The sequence below is a fragment of the Natrix helvetica genome (assembly GCF_964273705.1).
Source record: "Natrix helvetica genome assembly, chromosome: 4".
In the NCBI taxonomy this organism is placed as follows: Eukaryota; Metazoa; Chordata; class Lepidosauria; order Squamata; family Natricidae; genus Natrix; species Natrix helvetica.
Window position 1 is genome coordinate 166,481,699 of NC_138550.1, and position 26,734 is coordinate 166,508,432.

General features: G+C 41.7%; 1 protein-coding gene across 8 annotated transcripts in view; it reads right to left on the minus strand.

Annotated features, from left to right (window-relative positions):
• PTK2 (protein tyrosine kinase 2) overlaps positions 1-26,734 on the minus strand; it is a 265,732-nt gene that overhangs the window by 132,831 nt on the left and 106,167 nt on the right. For all 8 annotated transcript variants that reach the window (XM_081951050.1, XM_081951049.1, XM_081951053.1 and 5 more), the window contains 2 exons: positions 7,529-7,755; positions 4,590-4,756 (listed from right to left, as the gene is read on the minus strand). In XM_081951050.1, the coding sequence (XP_081807176.1) occupies positions 4,590-4,756; positions 7,529-7,723 (362 nt within the window). In that variant the 5' untranslated portion in view covers positions 7,724-7,755. The remainder of the gene's footprint in view (positions 1-4,589; positions 4,757-7,528; positions 7,756-26,734) is intronic.

The window sequence follows — 26,734 nt, forward strand, 5'->3', positions numbered from 1 at the left end:
AAAGACACCCAGCTGGCTTTCATGCCTAAGGCAGGACTAGAACTCACAGCCTCCTTGTGATTTACTCAAAGACACCCAGCTGGCTTTCATGCCTAAGGCAGGACTAGAACTCACAGCCTCCTTGTGATTTACTCAAAGACACCCAGCTGGCTTTCATGCCTAAGGCAGGACTAGAACTCACAGTCTCCTTGTGATTTACTCAAAGACACCCAGCTGGCTTTCATGCCTAAGGCAGGACTAGAACTCACAGCCTCCTTGTGATTTACTCAGACACCCAGCTGGCTTTCATGCCTAAGGCAGGACTAGAACTCACAGCCTCCTTGTGATTTACTCAAAGACACCCAGCTGGCTTTCATGCCTAAGGCAGGACTAGAACTCACAGCCTCCTTGTGATTTACTCAAAGACACCCAGCTGGCTTTCATGCCTAAGGCAGGACTAGAACTCACAGCCTCCTTGTGATTTACTCAAAGACACCCAGCTGGCTTTCATGCCTAAGGCAGGACTAGAACTCACAGCCTCCTTGTGATTTACTCAAAGACACCCAGCTGGCTTTCATGCCTAAGGCAGGACTAGAACTCACAGTCTCCTTGTGATTTACTCAAAGACACCCAGCTGGCTTTCATGCCTAAGGCAGGACTAGAACTCACAGCCTCCTTGTGATTTACTCAAAGACACCCAGCTGGCTTTCATGCCTAAGGCAGGACTAGAACTCACAGCCTCCTTGTGATTTACTCAAAGACACCCAGCTGGCTTTCATGCCTAAGGCAGGACTAGAACTCACAGCCTCCTTGTGATTTACTCAAAGACACCCAGCTGGCTTTCATGCCTAAGGCAGGACTAGAACTCACAGCCTCCTTGTGATTTACTCAAAGACACCCAGCTGGCTTTCATGCCTAAGGCAGGACTAGAACTCACAGCCTCCTTGTGATTTACTCAAAGACACCCAGCTGGCTTTCATGCCTAAGGCAGGACTAGAACTCACAGCCTCCTTGTGATTTACTCAAAGACACCCAGCTGGCTTTCATGCCTAAGGCAGGACTAGAACTCACAGCCTCCTTGTGATTTACTCAAAGACACCCAGCTGGCTTTCATGCCTAAGGCAGGACTAGAACTCACAGCCTCCTTGTGATTTACTCAAAGACACCCAGCTGGCTTTCATGCCTAAGGCAGGACTAGAACTCACAGCCTCCTTGTGATTTACTCAAAGACACCCAGCTGGCTTTCATGCCTAAGGCAGGACTAGAACTCACAGCCTCCTTGTGATTTACTCAAAGACACCCAGCTGGCTTTCATGCCTAAGGCAGGACTAGAACTCACAGCCTCCTTGTGATTTACTCAAAGACACCCAGCTGGCTTTCATGCCTAAGGCAGGACTAGAACTCACAGCCTCCTTGTGATTTACTCAAAGACACCCAGCTGGCTTTCATGCCTAAGGCAGGACTAGAACTCACAGCCTCCTTGTGATTTACTCAAAGACACCCAGCTGGCTTTCATGCCTAAGGCAGGACTAGAACTCACAGCCTCCTTGTGATTTACTCAAAGACACCCAGCTGGCTTTCATGCCTAAGGCAGGACTAGACTAGAACTCACAGTCTCCTGGTGATTGACTCAGACACCCACTGTCTTTGATGCCTAAGGTAGGACTATAATTCACATTCTCCTAGTGATTGACTCAAAGACACCCAGACGGCTTTCATGCCTGAGGCAGGACTAGAATTCAGTCTCCTGGTTTCCAGAAACGTACCAGTAACCACTATGTCACTCTGTAAAACTCTTTTGTATACTGTACTTCCTAAAGTTTGCACACTAACATTCTGCAAACACCACTAGAGATTTTAAATATGATTGTGAAAAATAACAGAGGCGAAGATGGTGCACCTATATATTTTTCCAAAGAAAAGCCTATAATGTAAAAAGGGAAATGTTAACTAGATATGGCCAGAAAGCAGCTATTATTAGCCTGTTTCTTGTGTGTGTACCTAAGCCAACATATTACAAATCAGTCTTCTACCTAATGTAGGAAGAAATGTCCTTCTGGGTTCGGCTCCAAGTGGGGAAAAAGACACTGGAGACATGGAGGCTGCTTGGAAAGATGGTTTAATGGTGGACAGGACCACATGGCTTGAGCCCTGAACAGAAAAGGTGATCACATGCTTCAATGTTGGTGGAGAAGAAGAGAAGGGAAGAGAAGGGCTGAAGAAGGGCTTGCAGGGATTTTTATAATATGTTCGGCCCCACCTATCTGTTTCCTGTTCCTGTGTAAGAAATGTATTCTGATTGGTTGGCAGACTCCCATGGGCCCGTGCAAGGGCAACCCTCTATAAGCTGTTTTGAATTCAGGTTTGATTGAGTTCAGCTGCCATGTGGTCACTTGAATAAAGGCTTATATTATCCTGCCTTATCCCATCACTCTGGAGTTAAGAGGAGAACTCTTTATTATGTAAAGTGGACTAGCTTGGTCTTCTTAATGGCCCATTGACAAAGTGGGGATGGGCTGGAAGCTGTAGGAATTTACTTTGTTTAAAATGTGTTTCTCCCTTTTTCACATCCAGGAAAATATAATATTCTGCCTTATCAATATTTCCTAGGATATTTCATTTTTCTGGGAGAGGGCTAGGTGATAACTTCCTACACTAACTGAGGAAAAGAAACTGAAAAAGTATTCATAAATGCCAGAAATAAGCCATCACATTTCCTGATTCTTGCTGGCCGTTACTAAGCCTCTTTTTATATGTTTTTAAGATTTCTTCCTTTAAAGAACGTTAAAGCTGTTTAGACAAGAATTCCAGTTAATATATGATTAGAATGCAGCAAAGCATTAAATTGAAACAGTCTTCCAGGATTCCTTTTTTAAAAAAATGCTAATTTAAACTTTTGCGTGTGCTGTCATCTGATCCAAACGCTTACTTTACGGTATTAAGAAAAACCTGACAGCAATTTCTACATTATCCCCCACTTTAAGACAGCAAGGCAGGCTACACAGTTTTGATAAAGCATGAAGTGACACACTGGAAATATTTTGAATAATTTAACTCCGCCAACACCACTGTCGTTGTGTTCCTAAGGGATTGTGTAGGACCAGATCACCTGAACATCAGATGTAACAGGAATGTTAAATAAATGCCTTCATTCCATAATGCATTAAGATCCGGGGGGGGGGGGGGGGGGGGGACTTAGATGAAACTGTACATTTTTAGGTTTCATAGCTATATTTTTTACCAAAAAACACAACCCCTCCCCCCAAAAAAGATATATTGATATATTTAATACATTCAAGATATTCAATATTCAAAGGAGTTAGTGGCTTTTTTTCCTCCAGAACTTAACATTCCAGATAAGTGTGGAGAGAATTATTTCAGAGGGGTTTTATTCTCAATCGATGACCCCTGCACCCAAAGACAGGCAAAGCCAGAACATGTGGCCATGTAGCGCTTCTAAAATACATAATCTCTAAATAAATAAATCACCATATTAATCTTAAAGTACGCGCATTGCTCTGTCTATTCACATTAAAAGAAGTAGTAGTTAGAAACACATTACAACAGCTTAAGATAGACAGACACCTGGGTGTTTGGATGGGCTTAGAGAAGACAATTACATCGGCTCTTTGCTTTACACTTCCTGGTTTCTCTCTTCGTCTTATTCCATCCACCGCTCTTCATCCCACTCATGGACTTCCACATATTGGAAGTCATTCCTCTTTGCCTTGTTGTTGGCAGGATTAATGCAGAGCAGATAAGGAGGCCCATTTTTCCTGCTGTCAATCACTGGAACAGCAGATAAGCCATTTGGGACACAACTTTGCATTTGGTGAGGCTGCCAGCCACTCTCCTATCCTTTTGCGGTTTGCATTTATCACCCTCCTATTTGGTTTTATTTTTTACCCTAATCTGTTAAGACGCAAGAAACCAGGAATCAGGGTAGAGTTCAAAAGCACTACGGGTTTATTCCATGCAACTTACAAACAAGAATCGGATCTACTAATCATTATCTTCTTTTAAAATGACCCAATAATCCCTTGCGGGGTGGAGTCTGGGCAACTGAATGGCGTTGAGTGTTTACTGGCTGGATGCCCTTCCTGTCGCCAATGCACAGTTTTGTTCAGCAGATATATTCTCATTGTCTCCAGAGAGATAAATATCTGCCTCTCCCTAAGATCGAACTCACAGCCTCCTGATTGTAAGGCGAGAGCGCCACCTCTGGGCCACCGCACCACTCAAGAATCAGATCTACTAATGGTCAAGGCAAACTGGTGCCAGATAAACGTCAACAGGCTTCGGAGGCGGGAAGGGCTGGACTAAGGTTTCTTACGAGGCGCAGTGACTTCAAACTGATGATGCGTTTGAACCCACTCTCGGGCTCAGTCAGGTCATCTCCTACATCACCCTAAAAACAGATCTCCCTTTTCTGCAGTTTTGCCAAAACAACCAGTTTCACACCTTCTCTATTCCAAAGCAGCAGGAAGAAAGCCATCTCCTTGTAAACGTCATCGTGGTTATCTCAAACCGTGGACAGGCTACGATGCAATTTATGCACTCAGGCAACTAAATCCAATGTTTTGCATTTGTAAGACGGAAATGAACCTTACTTCCATTCCTCTGGTGCATGTCCTAGTTCAAATTTCTCTCTCACGTTGGAGACCCCCATATCCGGATGCAGCCAATGAACTTCCTCCGACTGTAGGTGACTAAGTCGTAAACCAAAGCAGGCTACATTTTTTACTTTGTGACAGTCCACTATCTTTTGAATTATGCCCTAAAGATGGGAGAGGGGAAAGAATAAAGTGTTTAGTTTGACAGAAAATATGTTTTATAGTTTTTCTGAGCACCTCTCAAATGCATATTTTGATATATTAAGGGAATGATATAGCAGAATAAATGCTTTGCATAAATTGTGTCTGAATAAGATGGTTTAATAATGAAACATTAGCCGTAAACATTCATACATGATCTTGCAAAAACCAAAAGATATCACATGTTTACACTGGAAGATGCCTGAAATTTTAGTTCGTGGCAAGTGAATAAAAAGTATTAAGGAAGTATAGGGATCCTTCACAATGACTAGAATGACTAGAAGCCATGAGACAGAGTAAGGAAAGGTAAGGAATTTCTAATGCAGCTTCATGCAGAAAAATGGTGGCTTTTACTCAGCTTGCAGTCAGTAGTTTTAGTTTTTTTTTAATTTATTGAATTTATGTGCCACTCACTATCAAGCGATTCTGGGTGGTTTTGGGCGATATACAGATGTTCAAATTAATACTTGCTTGCCAAGTATGATGGCTCATAATAACAGAGTTGGAAGGAACCTTAGAGGTCTTCTAGTCCAGTGTTGTGGCCCGCCAGTGGATCTGGCAGCAGATTTGGACAGTGAGGAAGTTGGGGAGGAACATGGGCCAGTCCTGAAGTCTAGGGAAGACTCTGACAAGTGCTCTGCGTTGAAGGCAGAGAGTGGGACAGAGCCGTATGCCAGTTATCAGCTGCCTTCAGAGTCAGAGATCAGTCAGGCAGAGGAACAGATGGAGCCTATTCCCAGTGTGTGCATGAGCAGAGTTGCCAGATGAAGGGAACAGCTAAATAACAGGGGTCAACTTGGGAGTGAGGCCACAGGTGGATAGTGAATGGCCCCTCCCAGAGGGAATAAAAGAGGAGCGAAAGGGGAGTGGAGTTTGCAGGAGACCATTAGTTCACTTAATTGATTCATGACTCTCCGAGACTCCTGGCCAAGTTTTGCAGATCTCAGCCTGGCAGCTCTCCAAGCCAGATAAGATCTGTGACTGTAAATCCTCCCTTGAAAGACTTTGCTGGATGTGAATGAGCGGAATTCACTGGAAATTAATAAAAGGGGGTTTTGTCAGTTTGCTTCATGCTCTTGGGAAGCCTTTGTCAGAACATGCAGGGGTGTCAAACTCAATTCATTGTGAGATTGAGGGCTGCATCAGGGTTGCATTTGACCTCGGGGGCTGGGGTGGATGTGGCCAGGGTGGGTGTGGCCAGCTCAACATGATTCGTGTTGAGAGCGCTGGTGGCAGCCCAAGCGCTCTATCAGCGAAAACAGGCTTTCTGAGCTCAGTTTGTGGCTGCAATGGCCTCCTGCAACCCTCTGCCAGTGAAAACGGAAATTGGGAGGGTCGCGTGCGAATCAGCCCCAAAGGCCGAATCTGGTCCCTTTGCCTTGAGTTTGACACTCCTGTTCTAGTCCAATCCACTGCTCAGACAGGAAACCCCAAACCATTCCATGGGTGTTCAGAAAGAATCAGCAAGTTAAGGACACCATAATACTACTGTATAAGGCTGGGTTTCAGGATGATGTGATAGCTCTTTTGGAAACAATGCAGCTTTGCAAATTGTAGCTTTATCCCAATGATCTGAGAAGTTGAACATACAATTTTTCAAAATTCTGCAATACCATAAAACAATAGCATAAGCCTGACCTTTTCCTTACAAAGAATTGTCCTATAACTGAAATTCTGCAATGCTTTTCCTACTGGTGGTCGCCAAAAAAAAAGGATAATAAAATGTTTATTCACATATTTTTAAATTAAATTTACATGCTGCCTATCTCTCCGATAGGGCAGTTCTGTTCAAAATGTTGAACTATGGGAAAAGAAGAAATGAGTTAAAATAAATGGTGCTTCAATATCATTTCTATGTGGTGCTTTTTTTCTAGCCTAGAAGATGCAAATATTAATCAGAGGGAGTTTTTTTTTAAAAAAAGATGTTGTTTTTAAATTTAAAAATATATAAAATACTACTATCAGGTACGGTTTCACTATTCCTAAAAAGCAGAAGCTATTCATCACCTCCACATCTTCACTGTCAACCCTAAGGCAAATCGGTATGGTGTTCTAAGTTTGAATTTTTTAATATAATTAAGTGTTGTTGTTACTTGCGAAGTCCTGTCCAACCTATCGCGATCCTAGGGACAACTTTCCTCAAGGCCTTCCTGTCCTCTACCATCCCCCGGAGTCCATTTAAGCTCATGCGGACTCGCTTCGGTAACTCCATCTAGCCACCTCATTCTCTGCCGTCCCCTTCTTCTTTAGCCCACCATCTTTCCCAGCATGAGGCTCTTCTCCAGTGGGTCCTTCCTTCTCATTAGGTGGCCAAAGTATTTGAGTTTCCTCTTCAGGACCTGGCCTTCCAAAGAGCAGCCAGGGTTGATCTCCTCTAAGACTGACCGGTTGGATGGCCTTGTAGTCCAAGGGACTCTCAGGAGTCTTCTCCAGCACCAGAGTTCAAAGGCCTCCATTCTTTGGCATTCAGCCTTTCTTATGGTCCAACTTTCACAGCCATACATTGCAACTGGGAAACCCATAGCATAATTAAGTGTAATCCCATGTTTTTCAAGGAGCAACTTTAGGACTTCAACTCTCATATCCTTCAAGTCTAAGAGTCCATGAAGAAAGAGAAACAACTAGAGCACTCAACATTTGTGTTACATAGCCAACAAAAGTTACTCGGCTCACCTTATGAGAATGGCTTCCACATCAGAATATCTAAAATGTTTTAAAACATGAAATCAACTCACCCAAACATCTGTGGCATCTCCATGTCGGATAATACTGGCCCACGTTGTTGGTTCACTGTTGCTTTCAAAATAATGGAAAACCTTCAGGACCCGTTCCATTGTCCCTGGAGAACGTTCCACCCCAGAACTGAGGTGTGTTTTTGTGCTTGAGCTTGGCGTGTGATTCAAGTTTGGGTCTAGATAAGCTGCTGCCATCGTTTTGCTAGATGCTAGGTATCTGTCATATTCTGAAACGGGAAGAAAACAAAGCACGCTCTTCAGTCTCACAAATCTCCAGAGCCATCTTAATTGAAACATACCATTTATATTCTGTAATAAATCAATATCTCCAAAGATTAGTTTCTATTCCTCATGAATAATGACTTTTTAAAATTAAACAGTAAATCTCATCACGCTCCCCACTGAAATTTATACTTCGTTATTGCGCTACAATTTCCAAAGTCAGACATTATTAGGACTGTGACGCACACATTTTAATGGCACGGTTGTCAAAGACAAAGCATTCTGATGATCAGGGTATCTCGCCTTAACAAGAATGTTGAGGGGAGGGGAAAAAATCAAAATAGAAATTACTACTCAAATGCATCTTGCTAGGTTAACCTAACCTTGCTTAGGTTACTTACATATTTATGAAATGTCGGTTTTATTGAACACAGTCTGGGCCTGCTTCAAAACGAGCACACATCAAAGATGTATATCTAGTTTTTAACACTAAGTCAAACCAAATGAGTAAACACACTTTCTTAATTTTAAAAGCCATTCAAAACAATCCAAAAATACTTCTAATGCCAGCAGCCACTGCACAGTTCCCACTTCTAAAATCAAAGTCAGCAGTTAAAAGCTCCAGTGGTCAGAGACCATGATATAATGGCTAGCAGATGGCATGCCACTTTAATTCTTGCAATTGGGGAGAGGAGATTATCCTTTACTTTAAAAAAAAATAGGAAAGGAAGGAGAGGGAGGGAGGGAGGGAGGGAGGGAGGGAGGGAGGGAAGGAAGGAAGGAAGGAAGGAAGGAAGGAAGGAAGGAAGGAAGGAAGGAAGGAAGGAAGGAAGGAAGGAAGGAAGGAAGGAAGGAAGGAAGGAAGGAAGTTAACTCTAAAGAAAATTTAGAGGCACAAAAGTAGTTTAAAGGATCCATGTAGTCTGATCATCCCTATAGTACATCTCTGGTTTTACATGGAACTTAAAGCTAGCAGGGGTTGAGATAAGAGTTTCATGGGATAATAACAGCATATTGACCGCTGAGGTTCCCTGCTAGTAGTTTCCAAAGTAATTTCCAAATGCAACAGTGCAGAATATAAATGAAAACCTTGAAGAAAAGGCACAAGGAGTGGGAGAACTGAAAGGTTGCAGGAGCCTAATTAATACTGCTTTAACTGTCAGTATATTGACGCAACCTTCATCGACTTTACATAATGCCTTAAGCCCTGTTCAAGAGAGGCATTGCAATTCTTTTCCTTGAGGAAATCTCAGGAAAGTAGCTTCGTCTGACTGAAGGTTAAGAAGAAAATGGATAGGCTGGATGATAGTTGCTGGATTTTTTAAAAAAAAATATTTATAAAATATGAAAATTCAGGGAGGAATAGGAAGGCATCAGGCAAAACTTGTGGGTCAGGGGTCTAACTCAAAAAAAGATTTTTGAAGAAGCTCCAGACCGCCAGTCTTCTCTCCTACAAAATGAAGGTGGTCTCGCAAAAATTATCTTGATTTTTAAAAATGATTATTTAAAGAGAGGCTGCAGTCGAATGCAGAAATAAACCTTAGAAATAATAACACATTTTTTCCTTGGGGACTAATTAAATTATCTTGGAAGGTATACTGGTACTAGGTCCCCGTCCGTCCCCCCAGTTCCCCCCCCCCGGTCCACTTCTCATGAGCATTTCTGTTAAAATTAAGATCAAGCAAAGGAAAAATGCCTCCAAGATAGTAAAGGTTCAAGATCCTTATTACTTCTGTCACTGTTCTCACAGTCACCTTTACTGCAGTTAAGATAGCTAGCTATGTTGCAATAACCCTGCCAAAAAATTAAACAAAAAAACAATATCCTGAAGAATGAAATGTGACTGAATGAAAGGAATGAAAAGAATAATTTGAACCAAATCTTAACTGTTCTCATTTGCACTAATTTCAAGATGATTAACACAAGATATAATTAAAAAATCTGATCTTACTGAAATGTAGCTTTGTCTCTTATAAATGGTTTCCATAAATCCTATCTGGAGTTAAATGCATTTGCTGAAATGTAATGAACTGCCTTTATTTGCTTCAGTCTTAAACCTAACAATATTTGAAGTCTGCTGTTGCTTCCTTCTTTCGTTTACTGTCATAATAGATAATTAGAAAATTGTAAGCCCAAATCTGGGGGACCCAAGCCCCATGGCTGGAGTGCACTGAGGGCTAATCTGGGGGAGAGGGAAAAGAGCATGGAAGTACTGCTTTACTAAGAAACTTCAAGACGGGTGTCCAACATTGGCAACTTTAATACTACTGGACTTCAAGTCCCAGAATTCTCCAGCCAGAATTCTGAGACTTGAAGTTCATTACTGTTAAAATTGCCAAGGTTAGACATCCCTGGTCCAAGAGATAAACCTATCTAGATGGTATATAGCCGAGATGGTGAACCTATGGCGCTTGTGCCAGAGGTGGCACGCAGCACCCTCTCTGATGGCATGCGAGCTGTCCCCTTAGTTCGGCTCCAACCCGTAGGTGCACATGCCTCCAGCGGGCCAGCTGGCCTTTGGGTCTCTGTTGTGCATGCGCAAGGCGTGGGGGGCGGGGGCGGCGTGCGTGCTTGCACAAGGGTGGGGCACATGTGTGAGGTCACACATGAATGCATGGGGGCATGGGGCGTGCAAGGGGATCACGCGCACATGCAAGGGGGGGTCACGCGTGAATGCCAGGGGTGTCCAACTGGGGGTCTCCAACCTTGGCAACTGTAAGACTTGTGGAGTTCAACTCCCAGAATTGGTGGCTGAGGAACTCTGGGAGATGAAGTCCACAAGTCTTAAAGTTGCCAAGGAGACCCTTGCCCTATACCATTTCAGGCAAGTGGCTACCCAGTCACTTTTTGAAAGCCTCCATTGATGGAGCACCCCAAACTTCTGAAGGCAAGCTGTTCCATTGGTTGATTGCTCTCACCGTTAGAAATCTCTTAGTTCTGGGTTGTTTCTCTCCTTAATTAGTTTCCAATCATTGTTTCTTGCCTTGTGGTTTGGTACTTTGGAAAATATGTTGAACCCCTCATCTTTGTAGGAGCCCCTCAAATATTGAAACAATGCTATCATGTCTCCCCATGTCCTTCTTTTTCATTAGACCAGACGTATCCAATTCCTGTAACCGTTCTTTGTATGTTTAGCATCCAACCCCCTAATCATTCTAGTTGCTCTTCTCTGCATTCTTTCCAGAATCTCAAGATCTTTTTTATATTGTTGGAAGAGAGATAAAGAATTGTTTCACCTTAGTTCCGGGGTGGTGGTGATATGATATGCCAGCAGAGTCAAGCTAGGTATTTTCTTAATTTTTGATAGGGTGAGCCCAAAGTTTGCCATCACTTCTCTACTGGGAGAGTTACCTACACCAGGGGTCACCAACATTTTGGATCTTAGGGACCACTAAATTCATAATTTTAAATCCTGCGGACCACTAATATGATTTTTTTAAAGATAAGTAGTATTTAGTGCAATATAAAAAAATGCAAATAATTTTTCTGTGGACCACCAAAATTTCCTCACGGACCACCAGTGGTCCACGGACCACCATTTGGTGACCACTGACCTACAACCTCAACAGGATTTGTTTTATCTTTCTATTGAGAGAGTTTTCATCTCGAGTGAAACGGACTGAGTTGAACCCAACTCCCAATAGGAGAAAAAAGTAGGCAGGGACTAAGCAGGGCTCCCAACAACAGAGGATTAATATAGGTTGAACAATGATAGCTCTAGTAGTCTACATTAACCTAATTTCATTTATTTTCTTCAGGGCAACTCAAATTGTTCCCTGAGGAGTTGTCATCAATTTCTATTTTCAGGCTGTTCACACCCCCTTATTTATTTCTAATATCATTAACTGTTTCTTTGCCATCCCTTTATATACCTTTATATTAGATTTACTTCACAATTTATTTTGTCTAGAATTCTTTCAAGCTCAACATGCAATTCACATCAAGGACATTTTTATGGAGATGCCACTTCCCCCCCTCCCTCACCCAAAAGGCTATTTCAATTTAGGAAGGGAAGGTCCCAAAACAAACACCACTCATATCCTATTTGTGACCAGCAACTACAATTAAGAGCAATGTCCTGTGAATGTAAATGCATCTTTTTTTTTAAAAAAAAATTATCTTGTAACACTCAAAATGAAAATGTTTAAAGCTAGAATTTGGCAATCCATTAGACAAGCTCTTGAAGAAGCTTAAGCACAAGGAAAAAACCATTGTTTACGTCTCACTTGAGCTTTCAATTGTTGGTTTATTCAAATGTGGAGACTTGGCCCATTGAATTAGCAAGAGTTGGACTGAACAGATAACATCATCATATATCTACACTCATCCTCTGCTACAAAGAAAATTTGTTTTTAGATCAATCTATCAACAAGCTGATAAAAATGTAGGGATGACTACTGTACAGTTTAATTGTTTCAGTGAGTTTCTTCCAGGTATGGATAAGTTTTAAATCCAAATCTCCCCAAATTAATTGAAACATTTACGAAATGGCAACCTACCCCTCCACACCCATGCACACAAAACACAAAAAGCACTTGTTACCTCCTCTTCAGAAACAATGTTTTCTATCCTATTTCATCTCCTGGTCATCTACTACCTTTTCCTATCTTCTCATGTAGGCATGGTAATGCTAATAACTGCGTAATTTTCACAATTTGCAAGGCGGTAAGTGGCTGCATTTAGACAGCATACAGATGGAAGTAATAGAATAATTCCATAACTGCGGAAATTGCCATCTGGTGCCTACTGTAGTGATTCAATTTATTTCCGAGTTACTCAATGAGCTGCAGAAATAAATATTCAGGCCTCTATTAAAAAGGGCATCCTTGCATGTTCAATGAAAGCATCATAGCCCTCAAGGGTCTTATAAGTAGAGACTGATATGGCAGATTCCACCATTTAAAGCGGTGTTTCTCAATCTTGGCAACTTGAAGATGCTGGCTGGGGAATTCTGGGAGTTGAAGTCCGGACATCTTCAAGTTGCCAAGGTTGAGAAACGCTGATTTAAAGAGCTTCACCAAGGTCAAGGTTAAGGGAGGGGGAAAAAATCTTAACAGCTCGTAATTAATAGTAGAAATAGAATATAAACCTTGGATTGCTGGGAGGAGAAGAGAAAAAACCAAAAAGCAGGGGACAAAGGTAGCTCTATCATGTTGGAAGCTCCACACCATACCAAAGAGACTATTAATGCAGGATAGCAATTATGCCTCTTTTTAAAAATCAAAACGCATCAGACGCTTTAAATAGAGCAGGGGTGTCCAAACCTGGGAACTTTAAGACTTGTGGACTTCAACTCCCAGAATTCCCCAGCCATACTGGCTGGGGAATTCTGGGAGTTGAAGTCCACAAGTCTTAAAGTTCCCAAGTTTGGACACCCCTGAAATAGAGGCTTGTGCTTCAGTTTACCTTATTTCTAATTTTGGATCTTCACTGTAAATACAAATGCAAGACGGGTCAGTAAGTCACAGAAGAAGACACCCGTTTGAGGCAACAATCGTGCCAAGGAATCCTTGCTGAGAAAAAAAAATCCATGATATTCTGGCCCGGCTTGAAAGTTCTAAATTCGCAACATTGTGTGTGTGTGCAGGCGCGTTGTGTTGTACACAAATTTCTCTCATCTCTATGGGTTGTCTGTGTCTTCTTCCTCAGTCTTAAGGCCAGGGAGTTTGAGGGTTCTGCGCGGTCTTACCAATATTTGAGGGGCTGCCACAGAGAGGAGGGGGGGTCAAGCTATTTTCCAAAGCACCTGAAGGCCAGACAAGGAAGAATGGATGGAAACTGACCAAGGAGAGGTTCAACCTGGAAATAAGGAGGAATTTCCTGACAGTGAGAACAATCAACCAATGGAACAGAAGTTGCCTTCAAAAGTTGTGGGAGTTTCATCACTGGAGGCTTTCAAGAAGAGCTTGGACTGCCAGAAATGGTGTAGGGCAGGGGTGTCCAAACTTGGCAACTTTAAGACTTGTGGACTTCAACTCCCAGAATTCCCCAACCAATTCCTCTGCTGGCTGGGGAATTCTGGGAGTTGAAGTCCACAAGTCTTAAAGTTGCCAAGTTTGGACACCCCTGGTGTAGGGTCTCCTGCTTGGACAAGATGACCTGCAAGGTCCCTTCCACCTCTGTTAATCTGTATGTGAATTCCTAGCCCTGCATTCTTCTGGACTGAAGAGCTCCGAAGTTGCTCCTGGGATCTGTTGGAACCACTGCGCCAACTTAAGAGGTGCAGCCCTAAGCAGTTCTACTAGCAACTGAGCGGTTCTACTACCACTTTGGCTTTCAATTTCCGTATTCATTCTAAGCTTCCTTCAGGCCCTGCTTATTTCCCAGCTTCTCATAGTCCTTTTTCCTGATGTTTGTATCATCTGGCACCCCCACTGCATCTATCACCACTGTCTTGTGATCTTTGTCTACTCCCACAATGTCTGGTTGGTTGCCCAGTGCAGGTAGTCCTTGACTTACAACAGTTCATTTAGTGACCGTTCAAAAATACAACAGCAGTGAAAAATGCGACTTACAACTATTTTTCACTCTTGCGACAAATTTATGTTGCAGCATTTCCCTTGGTCATGGGATCAAAATTTGGCTGTTTTGCAACCGACTCATATTTATGGTGGTTACAGTGTCTCACGGGTCACATGATCAGCTTTTGCCACCTTCAAACAAGCAAAGTCAATGGGGAACCCAGATTCACTTAACAACTGGGTTACAGGCAGTCCTCGACTTACGACGTTCATTTGTGACCGTTCAACAGTTACAACAAAAGGGACATTTTTCACAGCTGCATCTTCATGATCCTGTGATCAAAATTCAGGTGCTTGGCAACTGGTTCATACTTATGACGGTTAGAGTGTCTCGAGGTCACGTGGTCCCCTTTTGCAACCTCTTGACAAGCAAAGTCAATGGGGAGGCCAGATTCACTTAACAACTGGGTTACGAACTTATCAACTGCAATGATTCACTTAAACAAGTGTTGCAAGAAAGGTCGTAAAATGGGGCATAGCTCATTTTACAAATATTTCACTTAGCAACATAAATTGTGGGCTGAATTGTGGACGTAAGTCGAGGACCTGCCTAAGCATCGTGTGGATCTGAAAGTCCCACGAGATCTTTGCCCTGTCATTCTTCTATAGCAGGGGTGCCAAACTGGCAGCCCATGGGTCGGATGCATCTCACGCAGGCCATGCCCACTCCAGCTCCACGAAGGGCACAAAAATGTCACGATACGTCTCGTGATGGCAACGTGACAGTGTGAGTTTGATACCCAGGTTCTATAGACTCTCCCATCTGGACTTGAGCAGGTCTAGCCCACGCACTGGGCAGATGTTCCTGTTCAGTGTGAGTGTGTGTGTGTGTGTGTGTGTGTGTGTGTGTGTGTGTATTATTTATTTATTTATTTATTTATTTATTTATTTATTTATTTATTTATTAATTAATTAATCCATTTTATATGCCGCACCCTCTCCACCAAGGGACTCGGGGCGGCGTACAATTTACTACATAACAAATAAATAACAAGGAGGAGATATACAAAAAGCATTATACAACACATAATAAATAAATAATCAATTAATTAAAAACAGCAAAAAGCAATTAAAAAACACTTAAAACACCCAAAGTCAAACCTTATTTAAAATTTTATCCAGAGGGATTAGAATACATGTACAGGCGCGCATAAGGCAAGCATGTACTAAGTCTGTGATGGCGAACCTATGGCACGCATGCTAGAAGTGGCACGCAGAGCCATCCCTCCAGGCATGCGAGCCATTGCCCATTGCTATTCCTGGTTCCGGCATGCTGGCCAGCTGGTCTTTACACGCACAGAAGCACCGGGAGAGCAGCCGCCTGGTGCGGATGTGCATTCTGGGAAGATTATCTTCTGGTTTCCGGCATGCGCATAAGCACCAGTCAGCTAGTCTTTGCATGCACGTGTGCGCCAAAAACCAGAAAACCAGATGCCCGATGTTCATGTACACGCCGGAAACTGGAAGATCTTCCCTTGCACGCATGCACACAGGGTGGCTGCTCTTCCAGTTTCCAGTACACGTGTGTGTCTGTGAAGATCAGGTGACCCGCACGCCAACACTCCCATTTTGGCACTTGGTGCTGAAAAGGTTCACCAACACTGTACTAAGTGGAGGTTTCCCGGCTATAAATGAAATCTTCACTGTAATTCAAGGACGATAACACAGCAAAACTCGGTGATTTAGTACTCCTGTCTTCTAAATCACCCAGCCTCCCTATTCTCTTCTCCAGCATTTTCTCCTCTGCCACAAAATGTTTGCCTTACATTCATATACCTCCTGTTAGTAATCATGGCATGTTTACATTCTCTACATCCCTGCTAAAATAATTAGCCAATAGTGGAATCTTGACAGTCTTTTACTGGATCATGTTTCATTGCAGCGGTGTGTACAAAAAAAAAGAAAGAAAGAAAGAAAGAGGAAACTGCAGTTGGTAAGAGAAGCTGAGCACAGGTTAGCCCAAGGCGTAGGCCAGATGTCTAACCCAGGTTTTGGGAATGACAAATGCCCTGGGCTGGTATCCCTTGATTTTTAAGCAGATATTGCACACTATTCTATGTTTGGCGCACACGTTCTGTTACCTATTAGTTGACATTTGGTATTTTCCACAACCAAGAATCTCAATTTCACTCTTAACCTCCATAACAAATTAAGCATTTTGTACAAGCCGGAATGCATATTGCTTACGGTATTAAAACAAATCAAACGTTGACTGGCGGCTGTAACCAACTGCATGCTAGGACCAATTCACACCTGAAGTGGTAAGATGGCTGTTTTTGCCACTCTGCCTGATATTGGAAAGATTGCAAGAATCCTACAAAGCTTATCTCAACTAGAGAATGGGGAGAGCAAAGCCTTTTAAAAGGTATATACTCCATCGTTCTGTCAATTAACTGAAGTCCAAACAACAATACAATTAAATTAAAAGTAGTAAGATAAATATGTACACCAGCAGCAAAAACTGAATTTGTATTCCAAGTGCCAGACTGAATAAGAATATCCTTCCCTCCCAGGAGCAATTTAGAATCATGGTAATTCTATTTAATTATTTTTCTCAAAATTAATACCGAGAGACAGGTTTGGTCTAGTGGTTAAGGCACCAAGCTAAAAACCAGGAAACTGTGAGTTCTAGTCTTGCCTGCAAACCGATTAGTTCTGCCGCAACCAATAGACCAGGGGTGTCCAAACTTGGCAACTTTAAGACTTGTGGACTTCAACTCCCAGAATTCCCCAGGGGAATTCTGGGAGTTGAAGTCCACAAGTCTTAAAGTTGCCAAGTTTGGACACCCCTGCAATAGAACAACACTCTGTTAACCTGAAAAAAGCAGACCCTGCACTTGCAAAGCAAAAAGCAAAACCCCTAGGATGAATGTTCTCGAATTCATTCAAGAGTTATGCCAACAATCCAATTGTTTCTTATATTACATATCAATATGTAAAAATCAATATTTTTAATTATTTTGATTTGTATCGAATATACGTATTTCCTCCAATATGAAAGCAACTTGCAGCATTACAATAGGATGAGATAGGTGGCAAACAAATTTAATAAACTACTGTTTCCCTGAAAATAAGACCTATCCCAAAAATAAGACCTAGTGGGTTTTTCACATTCACCTAATATAAGCCCTACCCCCAAATAAGCCCTACTTAAGCGCCTGTGCAGCCAGCGCCTGCCCACTCCATCTGATTGCTCATGGTGTCATCGACACAAAGTGGGACAAGGCGAGGGGATGGAGCTGCCCCACACGTCCTGCACAGGCTCACCTCAGGGCCCCCATAGCCAGGCCATCCATGCCCCAACAACTGCCTTGCAGTGGCAGAACCATTGACCATGTGCAGCAGGAGCCCAGTGGCCACTGGCCCACTTCTGCTTGCTCATGGTAGCAACTAGGCAGGTATTGTGGCCACGAGGTGAGGCAGGTGTCAGAGCATGGGCAGCCTGGCTGTGGGGGCCCTATGTTTTAAGTCTGTGTGGGGCAACTCCACCCTCAACACTGGCACGCCACGTGGCCTCCTGCCTCACCGTGAGCAACAGAAGACAGTGAGCCTCCCATACATGGCGGGGGGGGGGGAATAAGACATCCCCGAAAATAAGACCTAATGCTTATTTCATAGCCCAAAAGAAAATAAGACCTGGTCTTATTTTGGGGAAAACACAGATAAATAAAATAAACATTAAGCAAAATAAAACAAATAGTAGATTATGCTTGTTTTCTTCTATATGATGCTGTACCTTGCTTTAAAATTCTGAGTCCAGGGCATAATTAGAACATAATAACAGTGTTGGAAGCAGCACTGGGCATGCTCCTGTGTGTGGGATTAAAAAGGGATATAACCATGTTGATACCAGAATCGCCTACATAAACTTAGGTTCATTTGGGTTTACTAATGCTCACTGTTAATTAGGATCAGAAACTTTTTCAGAGACTTCAGAGATAATCAACCAACCTGTTCTAGGGAAGCATTTGCATGAATGTTTTCTATTAAACCCAGGATTTTTTTTCTTTCACTATATTGATGTGTGTGCCCCTTGTTTTTTGTCAATGTAAATTCAATTTAAATATCATCTAACTTTAATGAGATTTTACAACCACTACTGTATCATCTTAATGCAGATTTTTTTATTTATAAGCAAATGATATAAAAATGAAAATAAGCTAATTAAATACTGCTCTAATTATTTCTACTAACAACATTAGCAAAACACACTTGGCCAATAAAAAAGTCTAAATTCTAAACAGTCATTCTTATTATATCCAGAGCTGAATGTTTGATAAGTTGCTTCCTTACCTAATCAGACTTGAAGCCAGGATTTGAAAATGTTCTGCCTTTTCCAATCTATCAATCCTAACTGGGTCAGAATTTAAACAAACCATAAACTCTGCTTCCTCACCTTCTAAGTTAGTTTAGCTGATTTCATTGATGTTAGGACAGCATTTAAAAGCATGTTTCTTATAAGCAATAAACTAGATTATTACATTTAAGTATTGCCACCATAAATCTTGATAATGTAATCAGCAATTTGAAGAAATATGTCACCTTTCTCCTTTTCCTTTATTATTAAAGTTTTCTTACTGTATGGCCATATTGAAATGACCAGGTTCTCAGGTCAAATTAACTTGCATTATAACTTCTAAGCAATTTTGCAACTGGAAATAAAAATTAAAAACTCTCTAAGTGTTACTGGAGTTTCTAGACGGTAGTGGAGTAAATTTCGTAAATATTAATCCAACAAAGTAATAACTTGGTGTCTGGTATTCTAGGACCAAGAAAGTAAATATTCCTGATATGAATTTGCTAAGCTATGTGTAAGGTTAACATTGCCACTACTGAACACAGTTTTCCAGAAAACCATTACTAAAGCAGTAAGAAAAAGTGTCCAAGCTCCAGAGAAAAACTTTAAAACCCATTCAGGAAGTCCATTGATTTTAGAGAATTCACAATCAAATGCAGCTATAACCTTAAATTAACCATGATTACAATCAGAAAAGTTTGAATGATGCAAATCCAAAACCACGAATCTTCGGTTCTCCTTTTACTCCGTGCTGTAAAAGGTTAGGCTTCGTTTAGGCTTCTTAACTAATATTTTATCATGATTATAATACTATACTATTAAGCAAAAATCAAGAATAGAAAGAAGAGTGGAAGCTTGGAACCTACTTCCAGCGGAGGTAGTGGATCAGTCATCAGTAACCGAGTTTAAACATGGCACATGTTCATCATCTCATAATTTTTTTAAAAAAATCAAAATGCAGACTAGATGGACCACTAGATTTTTCTCTGCAGTCAATTTTCTAGGTTTCTAGGTCTCTGTTTACATCTGCTAGTCACTTTGTTACTATGTCATGCATATGCCAAGCGGCCTAGTTAAATACTGCCTATTCCTAAACGCAAGCCAAAGGCATTGTAACTAAAACCAAGCCAGGAGCATCTTAATCATCATTATTAGCTTTCATTTCAGGTTTACAGATCACGTAATTGAGAGGCAATTACCGCTACTAATAAAAATCTTCATTTTATTAGTTTGTAGATTTTTATTTAAAAATATATTAACCCATTTCTGGCCAGTTCTTGAATTCCAGCTGCCAGTCCAAAAATCTTTCGTCCTTTCTTAATTAGATAAAACAGCATAATAGAGTTATGTATCAGCACGGAGGCCTTCGAAGGATGATAGCACACAAGTAAAGAATTTGGAAAAAATAACAATTTCTCAGTACAGGTTTAGGTTTGATGTAGGACACAACTGGAGCCAGATTGTCTGTTAGAAGCCATTGCGGTCGTAAATCAAGTCAGACCCGATTTTATGACAGTCTTTATGGCAGTTGTTAAGCGGATCAAGCATTCATTAAACCAGGGGTGTCCAAACTTGGGAACTTTAAGACTTGTGGACTTCAACTCCCAGAATTCCCCAGCCAGCCATGCTGGCTGGGGAATTCTGGGAGTTGAAGTCCACAAGTCTTAAAGTTCCCAAGTTTGGACACCCCTGCATTAAACTAATTCAGCTTCTCCCATCGGCATCTTTTGCCAGTAATCGGCAATTGCAATCACAGGCTGCAGGAAGATGCACCCGTCATAAATGCGAGCCAGATGCCCAGCACCTGAACTCCAATCACATGACCATGGGACTGGTCAGAAGTGCGGGTCAGAAATCCTTTTTTTCCAAGAACATCGTAAATTTGAACCATCGTTAAACGAATAAAGGTTTCCTCAACTTATGACCACAAATTGAATCCAAAATTTCTGTTGCGAAATGAAAACAGTTGTAAAGTTAACTTTGCCCCATTTTATGACCTGTCTTACCACAGTTGTAAAGTGAATCACAACAGTTGTTAAGTTAGTAGCACAGTTTTTTAGTGAATCTGGCTTCCCCGTTGACTTCGGTTGAAAGGAGGTCGCAAAAGGGGATCGCATGACCCCTGGGACACTGCTAAGGTCATAAATAGGAGTCGTTGTGAAGCGTCTGAATTTTGATCAGGTGACCATAGGGATGCTGCAACGGTTTTGTGAAAAATGGTCCTAAGTCCTTTTTTTCAGTGTACCTTTGAATGGCCACTAAATGAACTGCTGTAAGTCGAGGACTCCCTGTAGCAATACCTTTCCAATGCTGAGTTATTAGTAGAAAATGTGCAGAGGTTCCTTGGGATATAGTCTTCCCCAGGGGTGGTATTCACTCACCTTCCCTACCAGTTCGCAAATGTGAGCCACGCACCACATGCGCTCAGTCTTCCGCAGATGCACTTCGCTATAAAGGCTAAAAAGAGTGCCTAAATGGGATGGCATAAAGCCCGGGGGGAGGGGGGGCAGGCCCACCTGCGATTTCCACTACCGGTTCAGATGAACCGGTCCGAACTAGCAGAATACCACCTCTGGTCTTCCAACTAGAAAACAATTGATGATTATAGTATCAAGGCAGTGGTAGGTTGCAGGCGGTATGCTGGTGCCTGCTGGGAGCACCAGGTACCGTTCCGGTACGATGCTCCGGAGGGCCCACCCGCCCGCCCGTTCTCCTTACCGGAATTTGAGCTGTTCGGGGCCTACGGCGCCTGCACGACGCTACGCCAAGCAACTTGAGTGTTGTGGAGGCGTCGCGGGTGATTTTCCTAGGCAGAAAACCTTATACCATTTCAAATGGTTATCGAGCATCTTCTTAAAAACTTCCAGTGTTGGAGCATTCTGTAGGCAAGTTGTTCCACTGATTAATTGTTCTCACTGTCAGGAAATTTCTCCTCAGTTCTAAGTTGCTTCTCTCTCCTTGATTAATTTCCTCCCATTACTTCTTGTCCTGACCTCAGGTGCTTTGAAGAATAGTTTGACTCCCTCTTCCTTGTGGCAACCCCTTTTCATTAAACTAGACATAACCAGTTCCTGCAACCGTTCTTCATATGTTTTAGCCTCCAGTCCCCTAATCATCTTTGTTGCTCTTCTCTGCGCTCTTTCTAGAGTCTCCACATCTTTTCTACATCGTGGTGACCAAAACTGAATGCAGTATTCCAAGTGTGGCCTTACCAAGGCATTATAAAGTGGTATTAACACTTCACGTGATCTTGATTCCCTCTGTTGATGCAGCCAAGAACTGTGTTGGCTTTTTTGGCAGCTGCTGCACATTGGTGGCTCATATCTAAATGGTTGTCCACTAGGACTCCCAAGATCCCTTTCACAGTCACCACTATTGAGCAAGGTATCACCTATACTGTACCTGTGCATTTAGTTTTTCTTGCCTAAATGTAGAACCTTACTCTTTTCATCTTCATTGGTATTGTGCTAGTTTGGGCTTTTGTAATTTCATTTTTCCCAAGCTTCTTGAGTTGTTTTCCCCTTGAGGATTCTCATCCATGGAATTCTTCCCAAACTATCAATTATGAGAAAATGTGTAAATGCTTTTTACTTCTTTTTCCCAGAAGATTTCCAATATTTTTAATGGGGTCATTGTAAATTATGCAAGTCAGAAAAGGGGGAAATTGTAAGCCACAGAACTGGCAAAGCTTTCTAAATATCCTTCACTTGTAAAGCTGAATGTTTTCGAACAATTCATTTAAATCTTCTAAGTATATGCATACAAGGGCTTAGACACTGAGCTTGTAGATCAGAAAGCTCGGCAGTTCAGTGGTTCGAATCCCTAGCACCGCTAACAGTGAGCTCCCGTTAGATGTCCCAGCTTCTGCCAACCTAGCAGTTCGAAAGCACATAAAAATGCAAGTAGAAAAATAGGAACAACCTTTGGTGGGAAGGTAACAGCGTTCCATGCGCCTTCGGCGTTTAGTCATGCCGACCACATGACCACAGAGACATCTTCAGAAAGCTGGCTCTTTGGCTAGAAACAGAGATGAACACCGCTCCCTAGAGTCAGGAATGACTAGCACATATGTGCGAGGAGAACCTTTACCCTTAAGTATATGCATATATTGTTGCTTTCAATTTACTACTTTCCCACGGCATAAATATATATAAGTGCAAGTATGAAGTTGGTTAAAAGTGGGAGGGAAATGATGGAAGCTTTATCATTTTCAAGATGTACACTCAGTGAAAAAAAATTGTTCAAACGATTTCTATTGTCTTTTAAGATTAAATTAAAAACACAAGGTACCCATGCATTTGAACAATTGCTCTGCAGTTCCTACGTCAGTAGCAGCTAAGTAGCAAGTTGACAACCAACAACAGCACTGGAGCACCACAAGGTCAGTTAAAAACTAATTCAGCAAAACAATTAGTCCTACATTAAAACCTTAAGAATGTATCATTGCCTAAAATATCTACATACTCATCATGCTATCTATGTCCTTTCAGGGCAAGCAAAGTACAAAAAAGCAATTGCCAACAGAACGCCCAAAAGATATGAGATTGTAAAAAAAAAGAAATATAGTTTACAATATCGTTCACCGTGTCTACAGTTTCTAAAGCTTGGTTCTGCCACTTCCATCCACTGCTTTATAACAGGGGTCTCCCACCCTGCAACTTTACGAATTGTGGGCTTCGACTCCCTGAGGAGTTCTGGGAGTTGAAGTCCACAAGTCGTAAAGTTGCCAAACCTCAGCTTTATAATCTGATTTTTTTCTTCAACCCAACTTCTCATCTCCCTTTTTCTGAGGATCTCATAAACTCCGTCCGAAAGCAACTTTTGCAGTCTTACCCTTCCTCCTGAAACTCAATTCTTTCCTTTGAATCTTCTTTAATAATTTATTTTGCAATTAGATGCTCATCTTGTCTCTAGGATCAATGTGCTTCTTTTGTAGCGGTCTCCACATTTACATGCAATCCACATTTGTTCAGCACTTAGCCATTCTTGACCTTGCCTAATATTCTTTTATCACACACATAAAAGAAACTTTCATTTTCATTCAGCTGAGTGTTATGTTTTACCCAACTTTCATGGAACACATTGGGCAACAACGTATCTTAGTCCTCAACTTACAACCGTTCATTTAATGACCGTTCGAAGTTACGACGGCACAGAAAAAAGTGTTTCCACACTTATGACCATTGCAGCATCTCCACAGTCCTGTGATTTACATTCTTGACAACTGTTTCATATTTATGACGGTTGCAGTATCCCGCGGTCATGCAATCCCCTTTTGGGACCTTCTGACAAGCAAAGTCAATGGGGAAGCCAGATTCACTTAACGACGGTGTCATTAACTTAACAACTACAGTGATTCCCTTAACCAACGTGGCCAGAAAAGTAGTAACGTGGGACCAAACTCAATGTCTCACTTAGAAAAATAAATGTTGGGTTCAATTATTGTCGCAAGTCAAAGACTACTTGTACTTCATTTTCTGAAACAGAGTGTGCAGTGGTCACTACCACAACTACAACAACGACATGTAAAAATTCTCCATTCCCTTTTTCATTCGGAGTAAACATTTTGCCAAGGCGCACAAACTCATTCCAGACAATACTTTTCCACCATTTATAGCATCCATAACTTTCCAATCATTCCTTTCATCTTTCATTTTTCATGACATGGCACCAATTTGGTCTGTGCTAGATTAAATTTCAATCCATATTTGTCCCTGAATCACAACACCTATCCAACATTTGCTGCAAATTGAATTTTCCGCCACAACATCATCTGCATTCAAAGCTATACAACCCTTCACATCTCCAACCGCACACTTTTATCATCAAAAAGACTCGCTAAACCTCTATCCACACAGTAACAATCACCACATAAGCAAATCAAACCCATATTTTAGCATTTGTCTACTTAAGTCCTGTACAAGAGCAGGCTTGTCATTTTTCAACCTTCTCCCAGTTTATTACTTCCTTTTTCAGTCATTTTTCTTGGCACGAACATTTGTGCACACCTCTCAACATATCAGTACAATTTCTATACAAATCTCTAAAAGCTCCTGTCATTTCCTCCCACCTGTTTCATCCTACATGAATAGCAATAGCACTTACATTTATATACCGCTTCATAGTGCTTTACAGCTCTGTCTAAGCGGTTTACAGAGCAAATGCAGAATAGGCAAAATATAACTTGATTTACAATTCTCCAGAAGAAAGAGTAATTTTGATCACCCTTGAAATATTCCTTTTTAACCAAATGATACTATGAAACAAAAGATAAATGAATTGAGTTCTGGTAGACCAAATTGCAGGGGATTAAGACCCCTGGAAATAGTATTTATTTTGATCACATTAATTCGACCAATACACACTATATGCATTGCAGACGGCTTGAAAGCTTGATTGATAAAAAATGACATTAACAAATGCAACCTTGCTTTGCTAAATTATACCGTTTTACCGCATAAAAACAGAAGCTGAGGCCCAAAAATAGGAGAGGAGAGAACCAAAAAGTAGCAATGCTTGTAATCATAAATATATGTTAAATAAATTATAGAGACAACAAAATTGCAGAGAAAGCATTGTTTCTACATGGAATACAAATAAATTCCATCTCTTTTAATATAATTGAATATAATATTATTTTTAAAGTTTGCTGTGTTCTTCACAATTCTAAAACAACTTTCTCTTTCAAAAAGGGTGACAAGAGAGTTTGAGGGATACTATTTCATGCCAAAGAACCTCCCTATATTGAGTCCGTTTTGCTCAGTTTCTAGCCTTATTCAAAGTATTTACTCAACTTGTCTACACCAAAAGAAATCCTCCAGGCAACTTTAGGTAATGGTCAACTGAAGACCACAATGGAGCCCAAACTTTTGGCTAAGTGAGACATTTGTTAAGTACCTTTTGCCACATTTTACAACCTTCCTTGCCTCTGTTGTTAAAGGGAATCGCTGCGATTGTTAAGTTAGTAACCCCATCATTTAGTGAATCTGGCTTCCCCCTTGACTTTCCTTCTGAGAAGGTCACAAAAGTGAATCAAATAGGAATAAACTCTATTTTCATGGTACCTCAACAGGAACAATATGGACCATTGTAAAAACAGTGTGTTATGTAAATTAGCACTGCATAATTGATCATCGCTAGGCTTCACAAGGAAACTGCAAGCCAGGTCAAACCAAATTTCACCAGAAATAGTAATTGCAGTTAAGAGTTATATACCGCTTCACAGTGCTTTACAGGGCCGGTACAACATGTAACAGGTTCGCACTGGTGTAATGGGACTGGGTGTGTGTTAATATGATTTATTGGGTTAGGGTATGTGTGTGTGGAGGGAAGGAGAGGGGGAGAGAAAGAGAGAGAGAGAGAAGAGAGAGAGAGAGAGAGAGAGAGAGAGAGAGAGAGAGAGAGAGAGAGAGAGAGAGAGAGAGAGAGAGATTTGTATTGTGTTGGGGGGGTGCGCTGAGGGAGCTCAACCATCTCATTGTACATATGAGGGGAGGGGGAGAGGGAGAGGGAGAGAGAGAGAGAGAGAGAGAGAGAGAGAGAGAGAGAGAGAGAGATTTGTATTGTGTTGGGGGGGTGCGCTGAGGGAGCTCAACCATCTCATTGTACATATGTTGTGCACTGACAATAAATAATTATTATTACAGCCTTCTCTGGGAGGTTCACAGCCTTTTGCCCCCAATAATCTGAGTCCTCATTTTACTGACCTTGGAAGGGTGGAAGGCTGAGTCAACCTTGAGCAGCATTGGAATCAAACTCCAGGCAGGGGCAAAGTTAGGTTGCAATACTACATTCTAACCCACCACCACTAATATGGATCTCAGGCAAAATTTCATTACATTCAGCCAAGATAAAAATCTGCAAATCTTCAAATAAAGAGAGCTTTTACTTGGATCCTCCATCAGGAATCAGAAAACAGGACACATGTCACTTGCTCCTCATATTAGTGCCCCTGGGGTCAACAATGCTCTCTTTCCAGGAGCCTAGTGGTTAAAGGGCAGTATTGCAAGCTAACTCTGCCCACAGCCTGGAGTTCGATCCTGACCAGCTCAAGGTTGACTCAGTCTTCCATCCTTCTGAGGTCGATAAAATGAGGATCCAGATTGTTGGGGACCATATGCTGACATTTGGTAAACTGCCGATGGAGTGCTGTAAAGCCCTATGGGG